Source organism: Zalophus californianus, chromosome 11 (genome assembly GCF_009762305.2).
Source record: "Zalophus californianus isolate mZalCal1 chromosome 11, mZalCal1.pri.v2, whole genome shotgun sequence".
Classification (NCBI taxonomy): Eukaryota; Metazoa; Chordata; class Mammalia; order Carnivora; family Otariidae; genus Zalophus; species Zalophus californianus.
Window position 1 is genome coordinate 109,019,366 of NC_045605.1, and position 23,228 is coordinate 109,042,593.

The window sequence follows — 23,228 nt, forward strand, 5'->3', positions numbered from 1 at the left end:
ACAGGGTGGGATCTCGGGCTGGTCCAGCAGGGGAGCCGTCACCCCCTCCCCATCCCTCGCACCCCCTCATAGACGCACCCACTTTCTTTCCAGCGTATAGACTAACTCTCCTCAAATTAACCTGGTTCCCCTCTTCAGACGGCTGGTTCACAGTACCTACCTATCTTGTCTGAATTTTGGTAGTCCTGAGAATTTAGTTGGTGACAAATGATGGTTGCCTTCAAACCCTCCAATTTCCATATAGTTGGGCATGTTCATTAGGGTTTTCCGTTCTGGGCTTTCTTCATAATTTTTGCAACCAATGCATTTGCAAATAGAAGAACACATAATTTTGGCCTGGTAACATAAAATGCTTCAATAAAATTAGACTGCCCTATAATTCATCAAAAAACAACACATTCTATTTGGACCTTATATAACTCTTTGCACACGTGTGTGTGTGTGCGTGTGATCTGCAATTTTCACACAAACCCGGGGAGGGGTTTGGGAGACTGGCGTGTGAGTGCGGGCGTGAGTCCCGAGCAGAAAGAGGGCGTCGGAGCGCTGCCCCTGACTAGATCGCAGGTCCTAGAGCCCCAGCCCACAGCTCTCAGCTCACCCCCCCCCCCCGCACTGCGCTTCGCAGATACTGCGTTTTCGCACATGGGGGTTTGTGGCCACCCTGCATCCAACAAGCCTGTCGACACAGGTTTTCCAATGGCCTTTGCTCACTTTGTGTCTCTGTGTCTCATTTTGGTAATACTCTCAATATTTCAAACTTTTCATGATCCTTATGTTTGCTCCGGTGAGCTGTGCCCCGTGATGGCGACTAAGAGCTCAGAGGAAGATCAGCATTTTTAACCAAGGTACGTGCGTTGTGTTTTAGACTTCACGCACTGCACCCCATCGTGCAGTGTAAGCATACCTGCACCGGACCGGCTTGAATGCGGTATTTGCTTTATGGGGGTGCTCTGGAACCGAGCCCGCAGCGCCTCCGAGGCCTGTGTCCTGCTGCCTCCACTGTTGCAGGGGACGTGCGGCTGCGGGGGGGGGGGGGGTCTGAAACCCGCCGAGGGCCAGCCTTGCGTGGCTGTCCCAGGGGAGGCCCTTGCTGCCTGCTTGTGCGCGGACTTGACCTCTTGGCACAAGGCAGCATGCCTGGCAAGCCGGGGCGCACCCCGTTGCACACGCCGGCCGCGGGGCTGTCTGGAAGCTGGCCCTGCTGACAGCCATGGCTCCCTCTTTGTCTCAACTGCTAGGGGTGCCCCTCCTTTCTCTTCAGCTCAGAGATGCGCATCAAAGGGTATCTATTGTGTTTTACGCCCCACTGGGTGTTTTGAGCAAGAGGCTTTTCAGGATTTCTAGTCTACTCTGGAGACTACAGAACATCTGCACCTCACGTGGGCGGCTGCCTGGCAGAGGCTCAGCCTCTGGAAAGTGGGTGAAGAGCAGGCAGAGATGCTGTGAGAAACCGCTCCACTGGGGGTGGCGGGGGAGGCACTCACTGCTTGAATTCTGTATCTCTGCACTAGTTTTGACCGCATTTTCAAAATCCTAGCTGGGGGATGGCTGGGCCTGCTTACTCAGAGCTTCCAACGTGTGTCCCCGGAATCACAAGGACTCTTCTCAAGCCTGACCATGTGGGACAACCTTTTACAAATAAAATTCACAGGTACCCCCCAAAGACCGCAAGCAAACCAAAGGAGGGCCTTTCAAGTAAGGGTTTCCCCGGCTGCTTCACTGCTGGGGCCTGCGGGCTCTTTGCTCTCTCCCACCCTTTCCTGCAACACCAAGAGAGGAGCGGGAAGATGAAGGGAGAGAGCCAGAGCCCGAGCCCCTGCACTCGCTCCATGAGTCAGTCCGGGAGAAAGAGGCAGACACCGAGGCCCGGGACCTGCTGCGCCCCGCGGTGTGCTCTGCCCGGCAGCCAAGGCTCGCGGTCCGCTCTGGTCTCTGAGCACCAGCCTGGGGACAAGGCTCTGCACCCCTGGGAGCCCCTGACCTGCTGCCACAGAGAGGGCAGGGCCACGTGGCGGGAGCCTCTGCTGTGCGCTCACCGTGGGCTCACGGAGGACTCCCGAAGCGAAGGAGCCCCGGCTTCTCTCCCTGAGCCCAGGGCCCCGGGGGGATGGCTCACCTCATAGCACTCACAGTAATTCTTGAGGCAGCCTGAGCGCCGGCAGTTACAGCCTTTGTTATGTCGAGGCTTCACATCTCCCAACTTTCCTTTCCCGATTTTTGGTTGGAAAGCTTCTGGGTTTCTCTCAAGACATGCCTAAGACAAAAAACACAAAACTCCATCAAAATGTACTTTTTTATGTAAAAATAATGTTCTGTGAATGGTATCTCACTTGTGGGCCGTGTTAATCCATCTGTTACTTTAGGAAGAGCCACAGGACACAACAAAATATTACACAACCATCAAAAAGGATGACGTCTTACCATCTGCAACGACATGAATGGAACTAGAGGGTATTATGCTAAGAGAAATAAGTCAGTCAGAGAAAGACAATGATCATATGATCTCACTCATATGTGGATTTTAAGAAACAAAACAGAGGATCATAGAGGAAGGGAGGGAAAGATAAAATGAAATCGGAGAGGGAGACAGGCCACAAGAGACTCTTCACTCTAGGAATCACACTGAGGGCTGCTGGAGGGGGGCAAGTGGGGGGCTGGGGTAACTGGGTGACGGGCATTAAGGAGGGCAGGAGAGGCACTGAGCACTGGGTGTTACACGCAAGTGATGAATCACTGAATTGTACCTCTGAAACCAATAATAAATTATATGGTAATTAATTGAATTTAAATAATAAAAAAGGAAGAGCCACACGAGGCAGTGTGTCCTTCCATAGTTAAGAAAGTGAGTCCCCTTCCTGTTTCAGTTTAATTCATTTACACCCTTAAAGGTATTGCTCTTTTTTTTCTGAGTTTCAAAGTCACACGTATTTATTGTAAAATAACCGAATGTTAAAGATGCAAAGAAAATGATCGTGTCTGTGGGGCCCTATTTCCTTTCCAGCATTTCTGTGTGCTCTTTCCTGGGACAGCTGAGGTTGTGGTGCTCTGCTAACAGCTGGCGTGTGTTAAACACTGACCGTGCCCCACATGTGATCTAGGTGCACTCTCTCCCTCAAGCCTCACAGCAGCCTTGGGGGGTGAATACCATTGTTGTTTCTGTCTCACAGATGAAGAAACCGAGGCCAAGAGGTGAAGTAATAAATGGCCAGTGACGGATAGGACCCCCGGTCCCCATGCTCACGCCCAGCCCAGAGGCTCAAGCACCAGGCCATGTCTTGCTCACACAACACGCTCAGCTTTTTATCCTGGCTTGTTTAACTCTGTTTGCCTATCTTTCTACTATCTATCTAGAAAGACAGATGCGTATATATTTTTATTAACAAAGTGATTCGATGCAATTTGAGTGACATGAAAGTGACAGGAGCACCTGCGCTCTGCTCTCTCCACACAGGGAAACAGCTAGGGTCTGTGCCCAACGCCACGAGAACTCCCATCGCTGCAGAAGGTCCTTCGGACAGCAGCGGCCTGGAGCGAGCCTGCCCTGTTTGCATGTTCTTATTCTCATGGAGGGTGAGGGACAGGGAGGGCACCACCCACAGGGGGAGCGTGATGAATGGAGCATGTGTGTGCCCTGGGGGGGATTACACCCCCGTCAGGTTGGAGGGTAGTCCAGCCCCCAGAGGCTCCCCAGGACCCCTCCCCACCAACACACCCCAGTGGGAACCACCGTGCTGACTTGACTGCTCCCACTGTTCTGGGCCCCTGCAGCATGCCCTGTGATGCCCGCTGCCTTCACCAGCACGGCGCCCGCAAGACTCAGCCGTGAGGAGCGCTTGGTGGCCATGCTTTCTTCTTCACCGGTGCGTAGTATTCCACCGTTATGACAGACCTCTACCCCTGACAGGCACAGGGTTCCTTCCAGGCTGGGGCCGCTGTGTGCGTCTGCAGTGGACACGTACATTCATTTCTGTTGTTTCTGTTTTTAGGAATGAAACTGCTGGGTCACAGCACCTACAAAGGTTCAGCTTTAGAAACTATTGCCAGGGATGCCTGGCATCCCTGGTGGCTCAGTCAGTTAAGCGTCTGCCTTTGGCTCAGGTCATGATATCAGGGTCCTGGGATTGAGTCCCACATCGGGCTCCCTGCTCAGCGAGGAGCCTGCTTCTCCCTCTGCCTGCCACTCCCCCTGCTTGTGCTTTCTCTCTCTCCCTAAAAATAAATTAAAAAAAAAAACTATTGCCAAACAATTTTCCCAAGTAGTTATACCAACTTATGTTCCTACCAGCAATGCTTGAAAATTCCAACACTTTTAAATGAAAACTTTATATGCTTGTAATTGTAGGAAATACCCTTTAATCCTAAAGAAAATCCCACACTACTAATGTTTAGAGGCATTAAAATTTTCTTTCATCCCATGGCTCTGGCTGTATCAAAATGGGTAACATATTTTCAAGTGATTTATCTATAATTCAACAGGGGAATTAAATTACTGTAGAAACAAAACAGACCAACCCATGACACAGCCTGACAGTCTCAAGTTTATACATGTGAAGGCCCTTGGTTTCCTTTCGTAACCTGGGGGCACCAAATATGCCCCCAGAGCAGGCTAGCAGCCCCACACCTACCTGTCCTCCCTCCTCTGATGATGTTTCGCGCCTACAGGTAGGGGTGAAAAGTGCAAGCTCCTGCATGTAGCCTTTAGCAGGTACGGGGCTGCCCGAGCTGCCGCTGGCCCCTTGAGGAAAGTCCAGGTTCTCCCCTCACCCGGAGGTTAGACACATGTCATGGCTCAGAGCCTCCGCCCCGTCCTCTGACCAGAGGACTTTCTACACCTCTCAGACGACACTCTACAAGCTCAGGATTATCTGCTACACGATGAGACCCAAATCTCTAAACCCCATGTCAAGACAAAGTGGATATTTGTACGTTCTTAAATCAGAACCTTCCAACAGGGCTGCACCGCTGAAGCCATCCCACGCGGCGGAGAATAAAGATCTTTCTCTGGCTGCCACACTCCTGACAGCTCTGGTCAAGGGTCAACACTCCACCTTCAGAAATAGAGTCCTATTCATCGTACTCCTCAACACTTTGCGTTTTCCCAATATTGAAATTGGTTGGGAGTCTCTGGAGATAGTTTTGTGAATATCTGAAGTGTTTTGTTTTTTTTTAAAGATTTATTTATTTTTAGAGAGAGAGAGAGAAATGGGAATGCAAGCTGGTGCAGCCATTCTGGAAAACAGTACAGAGTTTCCTCAAAAAGTTGAAAATAGAGCTACCCTACGACCTAGCAATTGCACTACTGGGTATTTACCCCAAAGATACAAATGTAGTGATCTGAAGGGGCATTTGCACCCCAATGTTATCAGCAGCAACGTCCACAATAGCCAAACTGTGGAAAGAGCCCAGATGTCCACCGACAGATGACTGGATAAAGAAGATGTGGTATATACGTACAATGGAATATTACTCAGCCATCAGAAAGGATGAAATCTTGCCATTTGCAATGATGTGGATGGAACTAGAGGGTATTACGCTAAGCGAAATAAATCAATCAGAGAAAGACAATTATCATATGATCTCACTGATACGTGGAATTTGAGAAACAAGACAGAGGGTCATAGGGGAAGAGAGGAAAAAATGAAACAAAATGAAACCAGAGAGGGAGACAAACCATAAGAAACTCTTAATCTTAGGAAACAAACTGAGGGTTGCTGGAGTGGAGGCGGGTGGGGAGATGGGGTGGCTGGGTGATGGACAGTGGGGAGGCTATGTGTTGTGGTGAGTGCTGTGTGTGGTGTAAGACTGATGAATCACAGACCTGTACCCCTGAAACAAATAATTCATTATACGTTAATTTAAAAAAAATAGAGGGAAAGCAAAAGAGAGAGAGAGAGAAAGCGTGAGCAGGGGGAGGGGCAGAGGGAGAGGGAGAACCTCAAGCAGACTCCCCGCTGAGTGCAGAGCCTGACACGGGGCTCAATCTCACGACCCTGAGGTCGTGAACTGAGCCGAAACCAAGAGTCAGATGCTTACCCGACTGAGCCCCCCAGGCGCCCCGTATCTCAAGCACTTTTAAACACTCTTAGAATGCATGTACTTAGTGAAAAAATTGTTACCTTAATGGCCTTGAACCGTTGGATTTCGTGATGTAGATTGTTACAACAATTATTACAATTGCAGTTGTTGCAAAAGTCCCCACTGGCAAAGCAATCGCAGTACCTGTGAAGCATAACACAGCGTGTCAAAGGTGCGGGCGGCACAGTGAGCCGACGACAAGAGCACACGCGCAGGAAGAGAGCCGGCCAGCATGCTGCAGTTCGGCACAACTTTTATTTAGATGATTCTGACTCCTTTTTTACGAAAACTAGAACACCTGGGATGATGCTCTCCAGTGACTAACAGAGGAGAAAGAGAAACCAGTTAAAATACTGTCCATTGCTCTCCATCACCTCCTGCCCCTCTGTGCCCACTGACACCCCCCCAGGAGCACCCCCAGTTGGCAGGCAGAAGCCATCCGCCATCACCGGTCCCAATCCACCCACACAACTGAAGCGGAGTTCTCTTCCTGGCCAGACCTTGACTATGAGTGAAAACGGATGGGGCCTGGAGGCTGAACTTGGTTTGGGTTTGCTCTTACTTCCACTCCCTGTCGACGTGTGGAGGAAGAGACGAATGGGGGAAGAAACACACGTACGAAATGACTGCTATCATACTCTCTTATAATAAAAGGGTTGTTTGTGAATTCGGATTCTACAGAACAGCTTTTAGCAGAATCTCTCCCCGAACGTGTCCACTGTGCCCTGGGATTCTGGAGGCCACAAAGGTATTACCTGGTGACAGAATGGGTTTTCCTTGAAGAACCGTCAGTGCTTATGGCTGTTAAGACACCTGCTCTTGGGCTGTACAGCAGAGGCATTTAGAGGCCTGTGGCTTACGTGCTTTCAGTATGGGCAGGGATAAGACACTGTCCTCAACTCACGTAAAAATTCAGTATTGAGGCGAGGACTCCCAATATCTTCCCTATAACCTGCACCCCAGAGAGGTTTTGGGAGTTCATCAGCCACTCCACAGCTCCCATTTGGGACTGGAGAAGATGCTGTTCCTTCCTGAGAGCATGAGTCATTGAAGAGAGCTTCAAATCCAGGTTTGTGGTATCAGCTCAGCCACCAGGCCCCCGGGCTACCTGATAGAGGTTATGTGTCAGTCAGCGTCTTGAGCTATAAAAAGGAAGTCGTGGCATCTAACCTACCAGTCACAAGGGGTCGCCCAGCGGAGCTAGGGACATCACATGGATATGTCTCCTACACAGTGCTGCGTGATGCCAGGAGGGCCCATGTCAGGCAACGTGGTAGACTGGATGTTTGCAGAAACCTTACTGCTAGAGAATTCCTAAACATTATTCTTTTTAGTATTTATTGTTTTAATTCTTTTAAATAATATTATAAAATGCATGTCGAGCCAAGAGGAAAGTAGAAGAGATTATCAGAGGTGAAATAAAGAAGAAACTGTGAACCCAGAGGGGAGAGTTCTGTAGCTGCCAAATGTCATCCTGGGGCATCTGCTGGTCCCCAGTGACCCCGAGCCTGCTCATGCAGGAGACAAAGTCTGGGCTACCAAAGGTGGGAGTTGCACCAGAGACATCGCCCTTCCGCCTACATAGAGTATGGATCCTTGAAAGGCAACCTCCCCACAAATCTACTTCATAGAAGAAGTGGAGATACATCCCTCTCTGAAGCCCAGGGGAAATATGAGCGTGTCTCCTAAGGCTTCCTGACCACTGGGGTGGACAGAAGTGGGAAGAGGTGACAGAGGTTCAGAGGCTGGAAAGCAGAGGGGAGAGAGTTCTGGATAGCAGACTGAAGAACCCTGAACCCTGGGCCGCAGAGAGCGAGGAAGCGGCCCTGAAGACTTGGACTCAGCGGTCCCAGGCTGCTCCGGAGTGGAGGGCAGCAGGGTGGGATGAGAAGAGAGTTGGCTGAAATGCTAATTAGGAGGGAGTGGGCCCCCAGGCTCCTCCCCTTTCCAGCACCTCCTCTCCACCGACCACTGTGGCAAGAGCCTGAAATCACTCTCTGGGGCAAAGCAGTCGAGGGCGGGCTTATCACAATGAACCAAAGAAGGAAAGGTGATTGTTGAGACCCACAGGTTTCTTCTACTTGGCCCCTAGAATCCTAGCACCACATTGGAAAAGCCTTCTCTGGGGACGCCGACCAGCTCAAGGGAGAATACGGAGGTAAAGAGTCCCACAGTGAGGCTTCCCAGTAGATGGTTCGGTCATCACCACCAAGTCCCCAGGCAGCTTATGCCTCATTCTTAAATGTGAGTGGAGAGACAGCCAGAGATCCGCAGACAGTTCAGGAAACCTTCTGACATGAAAGAGGCCTAAAGAAACCGACTGTCCAGGGTAAGGAAACTGGTGGCAGTAGGGGCACCAACAGCCTTGGACAGATTAAGAAACAAGAAAATGATACTTAAAAAAACACAGTATAAAAATGATGTTCTGGAAAATAAAAAAGTAATCACAGAGAGGATTCTCTTAACAGAAGATGTGAAAACTAGGACCCCTTGCCCCCCCCCAAAAAGGGAAAGAAAAACAATAGGGGAAAGAAAAACAGGATTCATTTTCTAAGTCCAAAATTTACATAATTAGAGGTCTAGAAAGATAGAATTTTGAGAACGAAGGACAGAAGATAATTTAAGAACATTTCTCAGAACTAATGGGCACTTGTTTGCAGAGTTAAAGGGCTGCCAAGAGGTGAGAGAGTCCCAAAGCAAGACTTCACTGTCCAGTTTCTGAGCCCAGGGAACAAAGAGAGGATCCTATGAGGCTCCAGAAATAATAAAACAGGTTTCACACACGGAGCAAGAGCAAGAATAACGTCAAAATTTCGATAGCAGCACTGGACACCAGAAGAAAATGCAGAAAACCTTCACAATTCTGAAGAAAAATTCAACATTTGAAGTTGAACTGAGATTGGAAATCCAACTATCTGATCCAAAATAATCGTCTAGGTGTGAGGACAGACTCTGGCAGGTTTAGACCTGGGGGTTCTGGGAAGAAGACCTCCATGCACCCTCTCTCAGGACGCTCCTGGAGGATGTGCTGTACCAAATGATGCAGTGAGTCAGATGAAGGAGACAAGCGGGATCCAGGAAGCAGGGAATCAAACTTGAGAAGGAAGCAAAGGAAGCCCTCGGTGTGGTCGCAGAGGGAGAGTCCAAGGTCAGAGAGGTCCATGGGCCTGGAAGCCACACGGTCCAGAGCGGGGCCGGCGAATGGCTGTGAGAAAGCCTTCCTCCAACCACACAGCCGAGTATGTAACAGGTCTGAGCATGATGGGAAGATAGCTATACACCCAGAGGGCAGTTTAGGGTTAAATTATTGTCCTGTACGTAGAAAGCTAAGTACCGACTATTAACTCAAGGGAAAAGATGAAGACGTGCAGGAAAGGAAATTAATCAAGGTCCAGCAGTGAGTAGTGTTTTCCTAGTTGTGAAATATAAACACTACTGATCTAACCACATATATCTGATGTCTGGGTGTGGGAAATATGTGTGTGTGTTTTGTGTGTGTGTGTGTGTGTGTGTGTGTGTGTGTGTGTGGAAACAGAGCCAAATCCACATCTTCCATGGTACAAAAACAAGAGATTATGCCAAACTGAAAGCCAAGAAGTTCGCAAAACAGACATTTTTCCATATGTGGAGACAAATATTAAAAGTTTCTGTTTAAAGAGCTGAAAATTCCTGGAGATCAGAAAATAAGGGACAATTGTCAGGGAACTACCATTCTTTGTCACAAGTCTTATATAATTCCTTGGCTTTTAAAACTGTGTGTGTCGAGGTGCCTGGCTGGCTCAGTTGGTGGTGCATGTGACTCTTGACCTTGGGATTGTAAATTCGAGCCCCATGTTGGGTGTAGAGATTACTTAAAAATAAAATTAAAAAACTCTGTATTATCTGGCTAAGAATAAGTTAAAAGTGAGAAAGGATAAACTGAAAGATAAAGAAATTAGATCAAGGCACATCATAAAAAGACAAAGAGATTAAAAACACAGAAAAGAGGTTAAGAGGAACGGTGGGTAGTTAGACGGGTTAGCACATGGCAGATCAGCATTACGGGACAGAAGAGAAAAAGCGAAGAGGCTGTGGAATGAGGACACCTGTGAGTGTTCCAGAACTGCTGAAAGTTGTGGATCCTCTGACTTCAGAAATTTAAGCACCTCCCAAAAAGATAAATACAAAGAAAAAAGAAAGAAGGAAATCTTAAAAGCCCCAGAGAGAAAAGACAGGTTATCGAGACTGACAGCTTACTTCTTGTTAGAAATGATGGGAAATAGTAAAAATTATATCTTCAAAGCTCTGAGAGGAAAACTGACAATCTAGAATTTTATACCCAAACTATGCTTATTCACTGAGGTCCAGGCCGGGCACATTTCTTCTCTCGTTCCACATACTTTGCTGATCGGTTTGATTGATTCACTCTTGCCCCTCTGCTTTTTTAAATTTTATGTTGAAGATTTTTAAATCTCTGTCACCAAACCTACTCTGTCTCCTACCCTAAAATGCTCATTTGCTTCTTCCACCAACATCATGGAAGGATTATCCACATCTGCTGCTTATCCTTCCTCGTCACCCATTTGCCCTCTATCCTACTGCACCCATTTGCCCTCTATCCTACTGCACCCATTTGCCCTCTATCCTACTGCACTCCAACCTTCCTCTCTGCCCCACTGGCTCTCAAAGGCAGTCAACAACCTCCTTACTGGAGATGCAAGGACCTCTTCACTGCACGTTTGTCTCAGCAGCTGTGACACTCTTATGTTCCAGAACCACATTTCCAGCTTCCGGTCAGACATTTCTACCTCCAACTCAGTGTGTCCGGCCTTAACCCGTGATCTCCTCCCACTCCTCTCTGCATCCGTGGTGCCCCACCACTAACATAATCCCAAGTCCCTTTTGACAGTTACCTTTCTCTCTTTCCCCACGCCCAAGGAGTCTTCAAAGCTACTGAGTCTGGCTCGAAATGTCTTTTTTTTTTTGTAATTTTATCTTTATACAAGTAAATCACATTTGTTGAAGAAAAGTTTTTAGAGGTAAATAAGCAAAAAGGAAAAAATTACAATCACTCAGAATTTCACTCCCTAGAAATGTTCATTTGGTGAACATATTTCAGATTTATTTCTCTAAAACTGTACATACTGAAATAAACATATGTTGTTTGATTACATATTATATACAAACAAAACAAGATCATATTCTAAACATTGTTTCAGTCTGTTTTTATTACTTATCAGTATCAGTAATCACTCTAACAACTTGTTTTTATTATCAATATCATGAGTGTTTCCCACATACATAGATTTATATACCATTTCAGTGACTGCAAGGTGTCCCCTTCTATAGCAGCAACATAATTCAGTTAATAATTCTCTTCACGTTGAACATTTAGATTATTTTCTATATTTTGGAATGTAAACAGTATTTCACCAGTGGCACTGACCTCCTTTCTGTTCCTAGAACCCTGACCTTCCCTCTCTTGCCACAGGGCCTTTTCATGTGCTGTTTCCTCTGCCTAGAACATTCTTAGCCACCCACTTTCAATCCACCTCCACCTGATTAACTCTCCTCATCCAAACACCCCTCCTTAGGGAAGCCTTCCCTGGCTTTCACACTTGGTCAACCCCCCCCCCCCCCACACACACACCCACTACAACTCTTTTGCCACATTTTCCACATTTCCACTCTGACCTTTATGTATATGGTTATTTTACTCATGTCCATCTCCCCCTTAGACCGTGAGTGCCAAGAAGGCAGCGACCATGACTATCTTGTTCATCTCAGTCTTTCTCATTCCTGAAATCACAGAAATTTAAAAATATTTGTGGAATGAATGAGTCAATGTATATGTCTGAAATATCTCTTAAGTCTCTGTTTTGTTCTTAATGGCCACCATCCCTGCCTTAGTTCAGGTCTTTCTCACCTCTTGTGATAGCCTCCTAACTAATCTCACTTTCAACTTCCTCCACTTTGCCATCGGTGCTAATTTCCTAAAACATGTATCAGGCAAAAAGAAGCAAAGAAAAAAACTATAATCAGAAAACACAAAATAAAGTGGCATTGTGCATTCCTGGTGAGAATGTAAAACGGTATTGCCACTGTGGAAAACGGTATGGCAGTTCCTCAAAAAGTTAAAACACAGACTTACTACATGATCCAGCAATTCCACTTCTGGGCATATCTACCCAAAAGAATCGAAAGCAGGGACTCAAAGAGATGCTTGTACACCAGTGTTCGTAGCAACATTATTCACAGGAGCCAAAAGGTGGAAACAACCCATATGTCCATTGCCAGATGAAGGGCTAAACAAAATGTGGTCCACATGTACAGTGGCATATTACTTGGCCTTAAAAAGGGAGGCAGTTTTGATACATGCTACGGCACAGATAAACCACGGACGCTGGGTGAAAGATGCCAGACACGAAAGGACACATACTGTATGGTTTTACTTATATTAGGTCCCTAGAGTAGGCAAATTCAGAGATAGAAAGTAGGGCAGAGGTTGCCAGGGATTGGGGAGAGGGGCTAATAGTTACTGACGGGCTACGGAGTCTCTATCTGGGATGATGACAGAGTTCTGGAAATGCATGGTGGTGATGGGTGCACAGCCCGGTGGATGCAGTTAATGTCACCGAATTGTACATTTAAAAATGGTTACAATGGGGGGCACCTGGGTGGCTCCGTCATTGAGCATCTACCTCCGGCTCAGGTCAGGATCCCAGGGTCCAGGGATCGAGTCCCGAATCAGGTTCCCTGCTCGGCGGGAAGCCTGCTTCTCCCTCTCCCACTCCCTCTGCTTGTGTTCCCTCTCTCGCTGTCTCTCTCTCTCTGTCAAATAAATAAATAAAATGTTTTTAAAAATTTGGTTACAATGGTAAGTTTTTTGTTATGCATATTTTACCACAAAAAAACCAAACAACAAAAACAAGCTGTACAAAGTATGTACGGAATGCTGCCATTTGACTGGGAAAAAAGGAACTTAAATTTTAAAACCTCAAAAAAATAAGGTGGTACAAATAAGTCCACATATATCAGTAATGACAAAAAGAATGCAAATGGATGAAAGAAGCCTATTAAAAGATGTGGATTATTAGATTTGCTTTTTTTAAAATCCAATTCTAGTCAGATTACAGAGGACACACCTAAAATAAAACCACCACATAGAACGTGTGTGCAGAAAGGGAAGAGAGGGTGCAGGCCTGCTAACACCAACCAGAGAAACCATGGGGTCAACGTGAACTTAAAAAACATGGGGGCAAGGAAAGAACTTAAGGCAAAAAGCAACAGGATACACAGGTATATTTAACAGTTGATGGAAGCATTCACCAAAAAGATACAACAACCGTGGATTTGAATGCCCTTTACTACAGACCCAATACATATCAACCAAAATGGAATTATAGGGAGAAAGTAGGCAAATCCACCAAGTGAGAGGTCTTAACATCCTTTTATCGAAAACAGATAACTCACACAACATCTAATGAACATTTAGCAGATTTAAGCAACAAAATTAACAAGCCTGACCTAATGCATAGTAAATACATCCAACACATAGAGAATATACGTGTTTAAGTGAATATATTTTAATAAATCAATTGAACATTAAGTCATAAAGGAAGTCTTAATTTCAAAGCATCGATACCAGGTAGACCACATTATCTAACACCACAGTGTAATCAAAGTAAAAAATTAACAATTAAAATGTAGTTTTAAACATATATCTACATACATATCTGGATACCGCCAAGTGTGCACCTGAACAACTCACGAGTGAAGAGAACATTACAATGGCAATTTAAAAATATTTCAAGTGAATGACAACAAAAGCACCTCCTACCAACTCTTGTAGTTGCATTAAAAGCATTGCAGGGGGCTACTCTAAAGTTTTAAGGGCATTTCCTAAAAAATAAAAAAGAAGCACTAGCAGAAAAAGCTAGCAATACAAGAGAGTAAAACAAAACAGGTGTGCAGGAGAAATAGTAAAGAGCAAAACCTAATGTACCTCTGAAATAGGAGCCAGAAATCTAAGGAAGAAAATCCAGAAAATCAAAAGTCGATGCCCTGAAAAGACTGAGAAAAATAGACAAACTTCCCGTGGGAAAGATCGAGAAAAAGAAAAGGGACAAGCAACAACAGCAGAAACTTAAAAAATGTACAAGGCTGTAACTACAGAGACAGGGACAATTTTTAAAACAACTAAGAATATATAAACAGGAATATACAAGTTGATTTAAAAACTTAGAGAATTCAACGATTTTCAAGAAAAATGCAAAACATCAACATGGAGTCCAGAATAAATAAAAACTCAGAAAAAGCTATAGCAATGAGAGAAAGTGACCGGGTAGCCCATCCCCTTCTCCTACGCCAGCCCACGAAGACGCCCGGCCCTGATGGTTGTATGGGCAGAGGGTGATCACTCTTCAAAGAACAAACAAGGGCCGCCCTACACAGACCTTCTCAGAGGCTTCACAGAAGAGGCTGGGGAGAGGGGAGGGAAGCCTGATAGTGCACTGTATTAGGCAATACAAAACACTGGTTTTGATACCACAACCAAATTTTAGACGTGTGAGAAAGGGAAACTGTAGATCTACCCCACTCCAGAAAAGATGCAAAGTCCTAGGCAGAATATCAGAAAACCAGAACCAGATCTTGCAGTGTTTACAACAAGGTAAAATCCTGATCAATTTGGGTTCAATCCCTAGCGTACAAGGGCGGATTAACATTAGAAAATTTATTGTAACAGATCATAGTATAAGATTAAGAGAAGAAAACAGTGATCATTTCCATAAGTGCAGGAAACAGACTTTGATAGAATTCACCATCATTTATAAGAAGAATAAAACAGAATGCCAGTTTAGGAGTGGAAGGAAATGGAAGCAGAAGCAGCCCTTCGGCAGTAGCCACTTTCCCCCGACTCTACAGCAGGAGCAATTCCAGCTGAGCACGTGGGTGGCTCCACTTAGGACGCCATTCCCCAGCTTCCCACCTAGCTTGGTCTGAGCACAGGGCGAGGTTCTGGCCGGCGGAGCGTGAGTGGCGGTGATTTGGGCAATTTCTGGTTATGCCTCAAAAGGTGAGAAGAGTGCCTGCACCCTCTGTTCTCTTCCTCGGTGGCTGGAATGAAGATGAGGGTGGGATCGGGGAGGCCCCCCCCCCACCCCCGGGGATGGCAGAGCTGCTGACAGGGAGGCTGACTCACTGAAGCTGAAGCCGAAGCCACCGCACAAGCCCTGGGATGACTGTAGTTCACGGTCTCTCTTCTACAGCATCTAAGCACAGAGTAGCTCTCAAAAACCTACAGCAAATATCTTATTTAGGGCAGGGCAAGGGAATGTTAGAAGTATCGCTAGGAAACCAGGAGCAAAAGAGCTGGTGGCGCACATGGTAGAGGCTGTGGAAGAGACCCTCATAACACGATCAGGCAAGAAAAAGGAAAAGAGAATAAAGATGGGCAAAGATATCCATGGTCCTTATTCGCAGACAGGTTGTTTAAGTACAAAAGTGAAGGAAGTCCGCAGACGAATCACTGTAACTGAGAAGTGGAATCCGCGCATGGGGCGGGATCGAGAGCCCAGAACCAGACCCACACACAGACATCAAACTCTGACAGCCGACTGGAAAGGCACTGCCCATCAGTGGGACTATATTCGTGTTTTGCAATAAACGGTGCCAGACAATTAGTTGTACATACGGGGGGAAAAAATGAAATTAGATCCCTACCTAATGCTAGTCATAAAAATCAATTCCAGGTGCATTAAGGCTGCCAAGGAGAAAAGCAAACTTTAAAACTTTAGAACAGACTCTAACAGCACAACTGTTTGGACTTGGGATTTGGCTGGATTTCTTGAACAAAGACAAGGGACAATTTTGACTACATTAAATTTAAAACTTCTGTCCACCAGAAGTCACTGCTCACTGTAAGCCGTGTGTGCTGAGCGCCCAGCAGATACCAGATCTTGTGCACAGTCATCTTCGCCAGGATCACAACCGTCGTGCCCTTTGCTTGCGGTCAGAGTGCTGTCTGGGTTGAAAACGCATGTGTTGGGTCAGGACATACACGCTGGTCCCCCAGCGAACTCCCACTCCCTTTCTTACCACTTATGTGGACTTTCCCCTCTCTGCAAAATTGCTTTCCTCTCCGAAAAGGCCCAAACGGCTCTGTTCAAGGTGGCAGCTGCAAGAGAGCTCGCAAAGCACTGTCCTCTGTGGTCTCGGGCTCCTCCACTCGACAGACTCGGTGGAGACAGACCTCAGGGATCCAAGTCTCGAATGGCAGAAAGTCGGACTTGCCGGCTGGCTGATGAATCAATGTGGATGGTGATCGCTGAGAATACACTCCAAGTCCATGCTTTGTTACCACCACTGTACACAGTCCGTGTGTTCTTGCTCTAGGCATGTGTACTGTCCCCTTCCATTGTCTACTCCTACTGTTGCCTAGGAAACCACAGCCACCACGTGAGGTCTGGTGGCTTCTCTTTTGTCTGTGAAACACCCGAAGGAGCGTCACTCTGTTAAAGGTGCTGGCCTCGAGGTAGAGATTGCTTCAGTGCTGGCAACATCTCAACACTTTTGGGTAATCCTACTTTGCGACTTGACAAGAAGGTGAACATCCTGTCCAAGAATATACTCTGGACACAGACACGCTGTATCCTAGAATTTTTAGAGTCTTAATGTGTTTGAAAAGACCGATGATGACATGTATTCTAAACTTATTAATTCACTGGCCATCCTGACAAATTCTTTAAAACACTTTAAAACATTGGTATTAAATATTTAAAACCTTTTTAGATGCATATTTGGGCCTGTAAAATATTTAAGGAAACCCCTCCAAGGCCAGCCAAAAAATAAAAGAGAAACAAAAATTCAAAGGAGTGAGCTAAAGCTGAAGCCCGCAGCTGTCTTCAGGCATCTGCTGATCCCAACAACCAGGGGCTTTGGTTTTAGCTGTTGCACGGAGGAGGCAGCGGGGCGGCGGGGGGGGGGGGGGGGGGGGGGGCGGCATAGGGATGGCAAACACATTTAAGAACATGTAGAGTAAGCCAGCCATTGCTCTAAGTGCTTACATATATCAACCCAAAGCCTAGGACATGCCCAGGCAGGGGGTCAGCTCCAGGAGCTATGCTTCAGGCTGAACAGTGGAACGTCTACACCCGATGAATGAGCGCTCTTGGAAAACACGTCCTGCAGAAGAAAAGGCAAGAAAATGCATCCACCTGGGCACTGGCTTGGGAGGAGGGGGCTCATTTGGGTTTGACATATGAACTCATACTGTGTGTCCTAAAAAAATACCTTAGGAAAGCTTTTAAGTTGTCCAAATTGGAAGTGCCACCAAGGCCAAGCAGAAGCAAACACATCCTTTTTCTGTAGGAATGCACCCTCAGGTCAACCTCAGAATTCCCATATATAAAGTCCCAGCGATTATAATAAAAAATACATGAGATAACAAACCATAATGCGTGAAAAATCAAGAGAAGAAAACACCAGAATCAGACAAGCAAAGACTTTAAATATTAGAATTATGAGCTATTGAATATGAATTAAGTATTTGATATTTTTATTTTATTTTTTTTAAGATTTTTTTATTTATTTGCGAGAGAGAGAATGAGAGACAGAGAGCATGAGAGGGAGGAGGGTCAGAGGGAGAAGCAGACTCCCTGGTGAGCAGGGAGCCGGATGCGGGACTCGATCCCGGGACGCTGGGATCATGACCTGAGCCGAAGGCAGTCGCCCAACCAACTGAGCCACCCAGGTGCCCAAGTATTTAATATTTTTAAACATAAAAGAAGGAATCTAAGGTACAAGTAAGAAACAAGAGACTATACAAAATGATCAGCCAGATTTGATCTTCTAGCCACAGGATTCTGCTTAATTAATTGTAATTAATTAACCTGTCGAATCAGAGACAAAAGGCCATTTGAAAAACCAGTATTAGAGACTGCCCAATCTGTGATTAAAATCTTGATTTAGATTTGATTAGGGTAAAAACAATGTGGATAATATAACTGCTCCCAACAAGTCCCACCCAGTACCTCAGCAAAAACTGAACTGGAATGGATATTTAAAAAACTTTGCTTGGATTTGCTGACAAACATATTTCAGAACTAATTAAAACCATCCCGGAAAACATCCACACTCGTAAAGCTGGTTCTTCCTCTAGGGAGTATGCTCATGACACAGGAAGAGACCTCTTTCCACTCCCTGAGAACACTCCTCCCTCCTCACTCTGCGAAGTTACTGCCCCGAGGTCTGGAATACCACACCTTATGTCACGGCCTACATAAAAAGAAATCCTGTTACAAAAGTGGCTTTCACAATCAGTGTTTTTATAAACTAATCTTTTGAAGCAAATCATTGCTCACTGTATAAAAAAATGTTAAGAGAGTCCTACATAGCAGCAGTGGAAAGATAGAAGGGAACTACTTGAAAAATCTTAGAAACTTTTTAAATACTAAATTTTCAATAAAAAAATTACAAAACACTTATCTACCTTTTTATTAATTTACATCAATACCATTTTAATTATACAGACGAATATTATCATTTAAAAATAACTCCCAGCCTTTGCTGGCTAATGAAACCACAAGAAAAGGTTGAAGTCCACTACCTAAAGTTTCAAGGGTAACTGGGACAGGAATGAGCAAGGGTGGGGGAGCTGTGTCTGGAGGAGGGAGGGAGGGACACAGGTGCAGTGTGAAAGCTCTCTCTACCACAGCTACAAGGCGGTGGATAATCCCCCCCCGAAAGCCTGAAAACCGAAGTCAATACAACAGTTGCTTCTGGGGAGGAATCCAGAGGATGGGAAGAGATGGAGCAAGGTGTTATGACTTCCCATTGTAATCTGCTATAGTCATTGGTTTTTACGCATGTGCATGTATCACTGTGATTTTCAAAAAAATACAAGAATGCGTTCCTCTCTTTGTTGATGGCCAATTAATAGTAGTCCCTCTTGACCTTTATCCTATCAATACTCTCAATACAGCAGGACAAATGTGCCCTAAGAAAACTATTACATCGCTTTAAGAGCACGACTTAGTTGTGGGGAGAAAGAGTAAGGACTACTGAAGGCTCTCCCTGGGGGTCAGGGCACGTGCTCACGGGAGCAAGCGATGGACAGTCCACGGCACCCGCTCCTGCCGAGGCTCCCCAGCACAAGCCCCTGCGGCCCAGGCAGGGACACCAGCACAGTCTGCCACTGAGAGACCTCGCGGCTGGCTCTGCATGGGTGGGTGACTTTACCCACCCCTTAGCCTTTCCGAAAACAATCTTCCCAGAGATCATTGGTTTCTCAGTGATTGACTGATGCCAACAAACCACGAGAGACTGATCGGGATGCCGCCTGTGAACTTCTGGTGGAAATCACATTCTCTTCCAGTGCTCACAATGCTCCAGGCCCCAGCTTCCCAGCGCGGAGCTACCGAGGAAGCTAGATCGCTGGCCAGACGGCAACGTGCGGAGCATGAATCGGAGGTGCGGGGTCCTGAAGCATGACGTGATGGGGGAAGCCTCTTGTACACAGCACACAACGCTTCTCTTGAGAAGGCGGTGCCCGTGTCCCTCAGAGACAGTGCCTCCTTTCTCGGGACAGCACGGGACACACTCTGCACCTCCTTTTCCTTTGTTCCAGTGCTGACCGAGCCCACCTGGGCAGCCAATTCTTTCTCTAGTGCGTCAGTCGCCCATTGATCTGGAAAGCTGTTCTAGGCAGGAAGTTATTTCTTTGGCCTTCCACTGTGGGGTCATCAATAAGTGAAACCAAACCCTTCTTGGCGCCCCACCTTACTTCCGCGTCCTTAGGGGTTACCTCCCTCCATCCCCAGAGATTGTCTACCCCTCGTTCTAGGCTTCCCGGGCCATTTGGTCTCCCCAGTCCCCAAACAAGACTGCAGCTTGGCAGCCCCACTGGACAGGACCTGCTCCCCTCCTGGCTCTGTCCACTCTACACACCACCACCTTGTCCTCCACCGCATCGGACGTCTCCATCTGGGCGGGTCACACGGTCCAGGCTTTTCCCTCTGTTCTCCTTCCTCCTCACCCAGAGCCGTGGGTTAGTGGTCTCGTGGTGTGTCCAGCGTCCAGAGAGGTGTATGGCTCGCATTCACAGACTAAACCAGTGACAGCTCAAGTGTTTATACACAGTCAACCCTAGATTTCAGCATTGCTTTTTTAAAAAAAATGGATTTGTCTTTTCAGTGAACCAAGTTTCTTGGACTTCTGGATTTGGACCCACTCGTGCACCCCCAAGTCCCTGTCCCTTCAGTGGGGCTCTCAGTGATTCAGCAGGAGCTCTGCAATGGAAAAACCATGTGAAGACAGTGTTAGCCATCAGGACGAGATGTGTGCCCCCTCCAGCGTGTCACTTTAAAGCCAGGCAGGCCTTCGGGGCAGACACTGGGCAAAGCTGAGAGCCGGGCAGACGACACGAATAATGTCCACGTGTGGCAGGGTGGGAGGGGACGCCAGGGCCACCTCCTGTGCCAGCCACGCTGTGTACCCCCGCCACCCCCCGACCGAGCCTCCTGTGAGCTGGCATCCCTGGGGGAGAATTTTTCTGAGAAAATTCACTATTGAGTGAACCAGTCCGCCAAACTTGTAAAAACTAGGATGTGGAAATGTCACAGTTAACACTCCGCAAGGGTGCCGCGCTTAGCACCCGTCCGAGGGGCGGAGATGCAAACCCAAACCCAAGAAAGTCACACCACGTGAGGTGCAGGCGGGGTCCTTCACTAAGCTAGTCAGTCAAGAGAATCCCAAGAGACGCGAACCAGGCTTGTGCAGACGGCACGGCGTCTCGCTGCTCTGGCTGGCAGGGAGCCCGGACGCGGGTGGCAGGTCTCAGCTGCAGCCTGCGCGCGGCTAGCCGCTGACACTTGTCTGGACTGCGCCACTTACTTACTGACTTCTAAACAACCTTATTTCTATTTAATAATGAAGGATTTGTGATTACTTACAATTTCAGACACTGGGATTTGGTACAGTTACATGGCTTTTTAGACTTTGTGTCCCATGAACTAAGAGTTACTCTATAAAGATTAAAAAAGAAAATATTCAGATCGTTACTCTTTAAAAGGAGAATTAGCTAAGCATCTGGTGTTTCTGAACAAATACTGAAAATCTCAGCACCAGGTAGTTATAGGTATTATTTACCGGTGCCTGATCATGAAAGGGAAGTGGCGTGCCTATTACAATATGATGGAACGAGCCTGGGCCAGTCCCAGCCTGTGTGCCCGCAGATCCCGCAGGGGGTGCAGAGCAGGACCCGGTGGCTGTCCCCTCCCCAGGAAGCCTTCTGGACGTTCTTCCCTTGATCCGTTTAAACCCCTGTTGTGTGGGGACCCTCACACCAAATAGCTCCTTTATTTCAACTTTTTTGTATTTTCCCAAATCTGAACACTAACGGATAGTATAACTTAAAAAATAGGCAAGTCCCTCCACACTGCAGAGCTACCAGCAATATAAAGCAAGTTTCCAGTGGAGACCTTCCTCCTAACTGCTCTTGGGGATTAGCCCAGAGCCATTGTGAGGGGCATCAGAGGAAGAGAGGCCAACGAGTCGTGGATGCTAAACATGAGGGGCAGCTGTGGATTAAAACTCGGGGAAAGATCCCGAGCACTGCTTTCCAATGCTGCTCACGGAGGGAACCCCGAGCCCTGGTTCTGTGAGACGTTTACTACGCTACTGAAAGGAGGGGCAGGTGCACAAAGACCGCGCCGGTGGCAGGGCTCTGGTGGGTCGCAGGGACACCGCTTGGTCTGGGGCTTCCTACGGAAACCGCAGGGTACTTGGCCCACAGGTAAACTTGGCCAACAGTCTCCTGTCGCCACCCAGAGTGCGGAAGCACTCCGGCCACTCGTCCCATGGTTCTAACAGATACAAATGCCCTGAAGACCCTAGGCGAGCCCCTTGCCTGTACTCTGCGCACTCACACACTCAGCTACCTGGAGTCCGGACTGGGGGCATCGTAAGTCCTAGCTCAGCCCCTCGTTCTCTGTGCCCTGCCGTGGGTTCCTCCTGCGTGGGCAAGCTAGCCTCACCGTCTAGGCTTCTGTTTAGCGACACCCCTCCCTGCACACACACATACTCGGTACCCGACTCACGGACGAGCTGCTAACTCTTAACTTCTGGAGATTCTCCCGTTTTTAAGACAATGTCCTCCAATTATGTCACTGAATGCTGTATTCGTTTATGATTCATCTAGTTTACTTTTCTCCTTTGAACCTAGCGGAGTGACAGCTTTCTGTCCCCACGGGTGCCCAGAGGTGGCAGATCTGGCCCGTGCACCTTGGAGCAGACATGGGCTTTCAGAGCAGTGCATGTGGACACCTACTTCACTGCTCTTGTTCTCAGACTCCCAGACCTCCCCCCACAATGGGGCACAGGGTGGCCTGGCACTGACTGTCCAGAGGAACCAAAAACCTTTCCTTTAAAAAATGGGGTGGGGGCGCATGGAGACATTCCAGGGGTGACCTGCCACAATTGTGGGAGGACAGGGTACAGTTCGATGAAGGTCCTGTATCAGGAAGATACCAAGAGGCATTTCCTGAGAGATCATCAAGTGGTCAGGACTGTGATAAGAGCTTCAGGGGAAAACCAAAAAATATATGTGTAAAAATCTATAGTGCCAGTCCTGGAGGAATCCAGCAAATAATTTGGGACATGAGATATATGTATATATATGATGGAAAAATTGGAGGATAGAAGATATTGTATAATCACAGCTGTCAAATTATTTGATACTGACTGGCAATGATATAAAATTCGGAAACGGTAGTCGAATATAGATGGAAGAAGTTCAACTACTTTCGAAGAAGCTATAACCCGACACCATCTGTTAGGGCTGCTGAGACTTGCTATCCGCCACAACGGGGTTTCAGTTGAGGTAGCGGCAGGAGCAAAAGTGCCGTAGGGGCAGGACCTAAACCTGCGAAAATCCCACAGCTCTGAGGACACCTGTCCACCCTCATGCCAATCTGAAAATTAAGGAGTCAGGAGAGAGCCACACAATTCCGCCTCAGAAAAGCATGAGAAATAAACTGCACCACACGAGATATGGCCTCATCTTTATGAAAAAAATTTTCAGAGAAGCAGACTCTTGAATGTTGTTTATTATAACGTTCATTATGTCACCAAAAGTAATAGGATCAACGATATATCAGAATTCACATTAACGCCTG

The 23,228-nt window shown here is 47.0% G+C and overlaps 1 protein-coding gene across 4 annotated transcripts in view; it reads right to left on the reverse strand.

Moving 5' to 3' along the window:
- The window catches only part of TESMIN (testis expressed metallothionein like protein), a 40,483-nt gene that overhangs the window by 2,926 nt on the left and 14,329 nt on the right, over positions 1–23,228 (reverse strand). For 2 of the 4 annotated variants that reach the window (XM_027578066.2, XM_027578064.2), the window contains 4 exons: positions 21,006–21,077; positions 6,117–6,219; positions 2,117–2,254; positions 161–336 (listed from right to left, as the gene is read on the reverse strand). In XM_027578066.2, the coding sequence (XP_027433867.1) occupies positions 161–336; positions 2,117–2,254; positions 6,117–6,219; positions 21,006–21,077 (489 nt within the window). The remainder of the gene's footprint in view (positions 1–160; positions 337–2,116; positions 2,255–6,116; positions 6,220–21,005; positions 21,078–23,228) is intronic. The other 2 variants (XM_027578067.2, XM_027578065.2) reach the window with 1 other exon arrangement.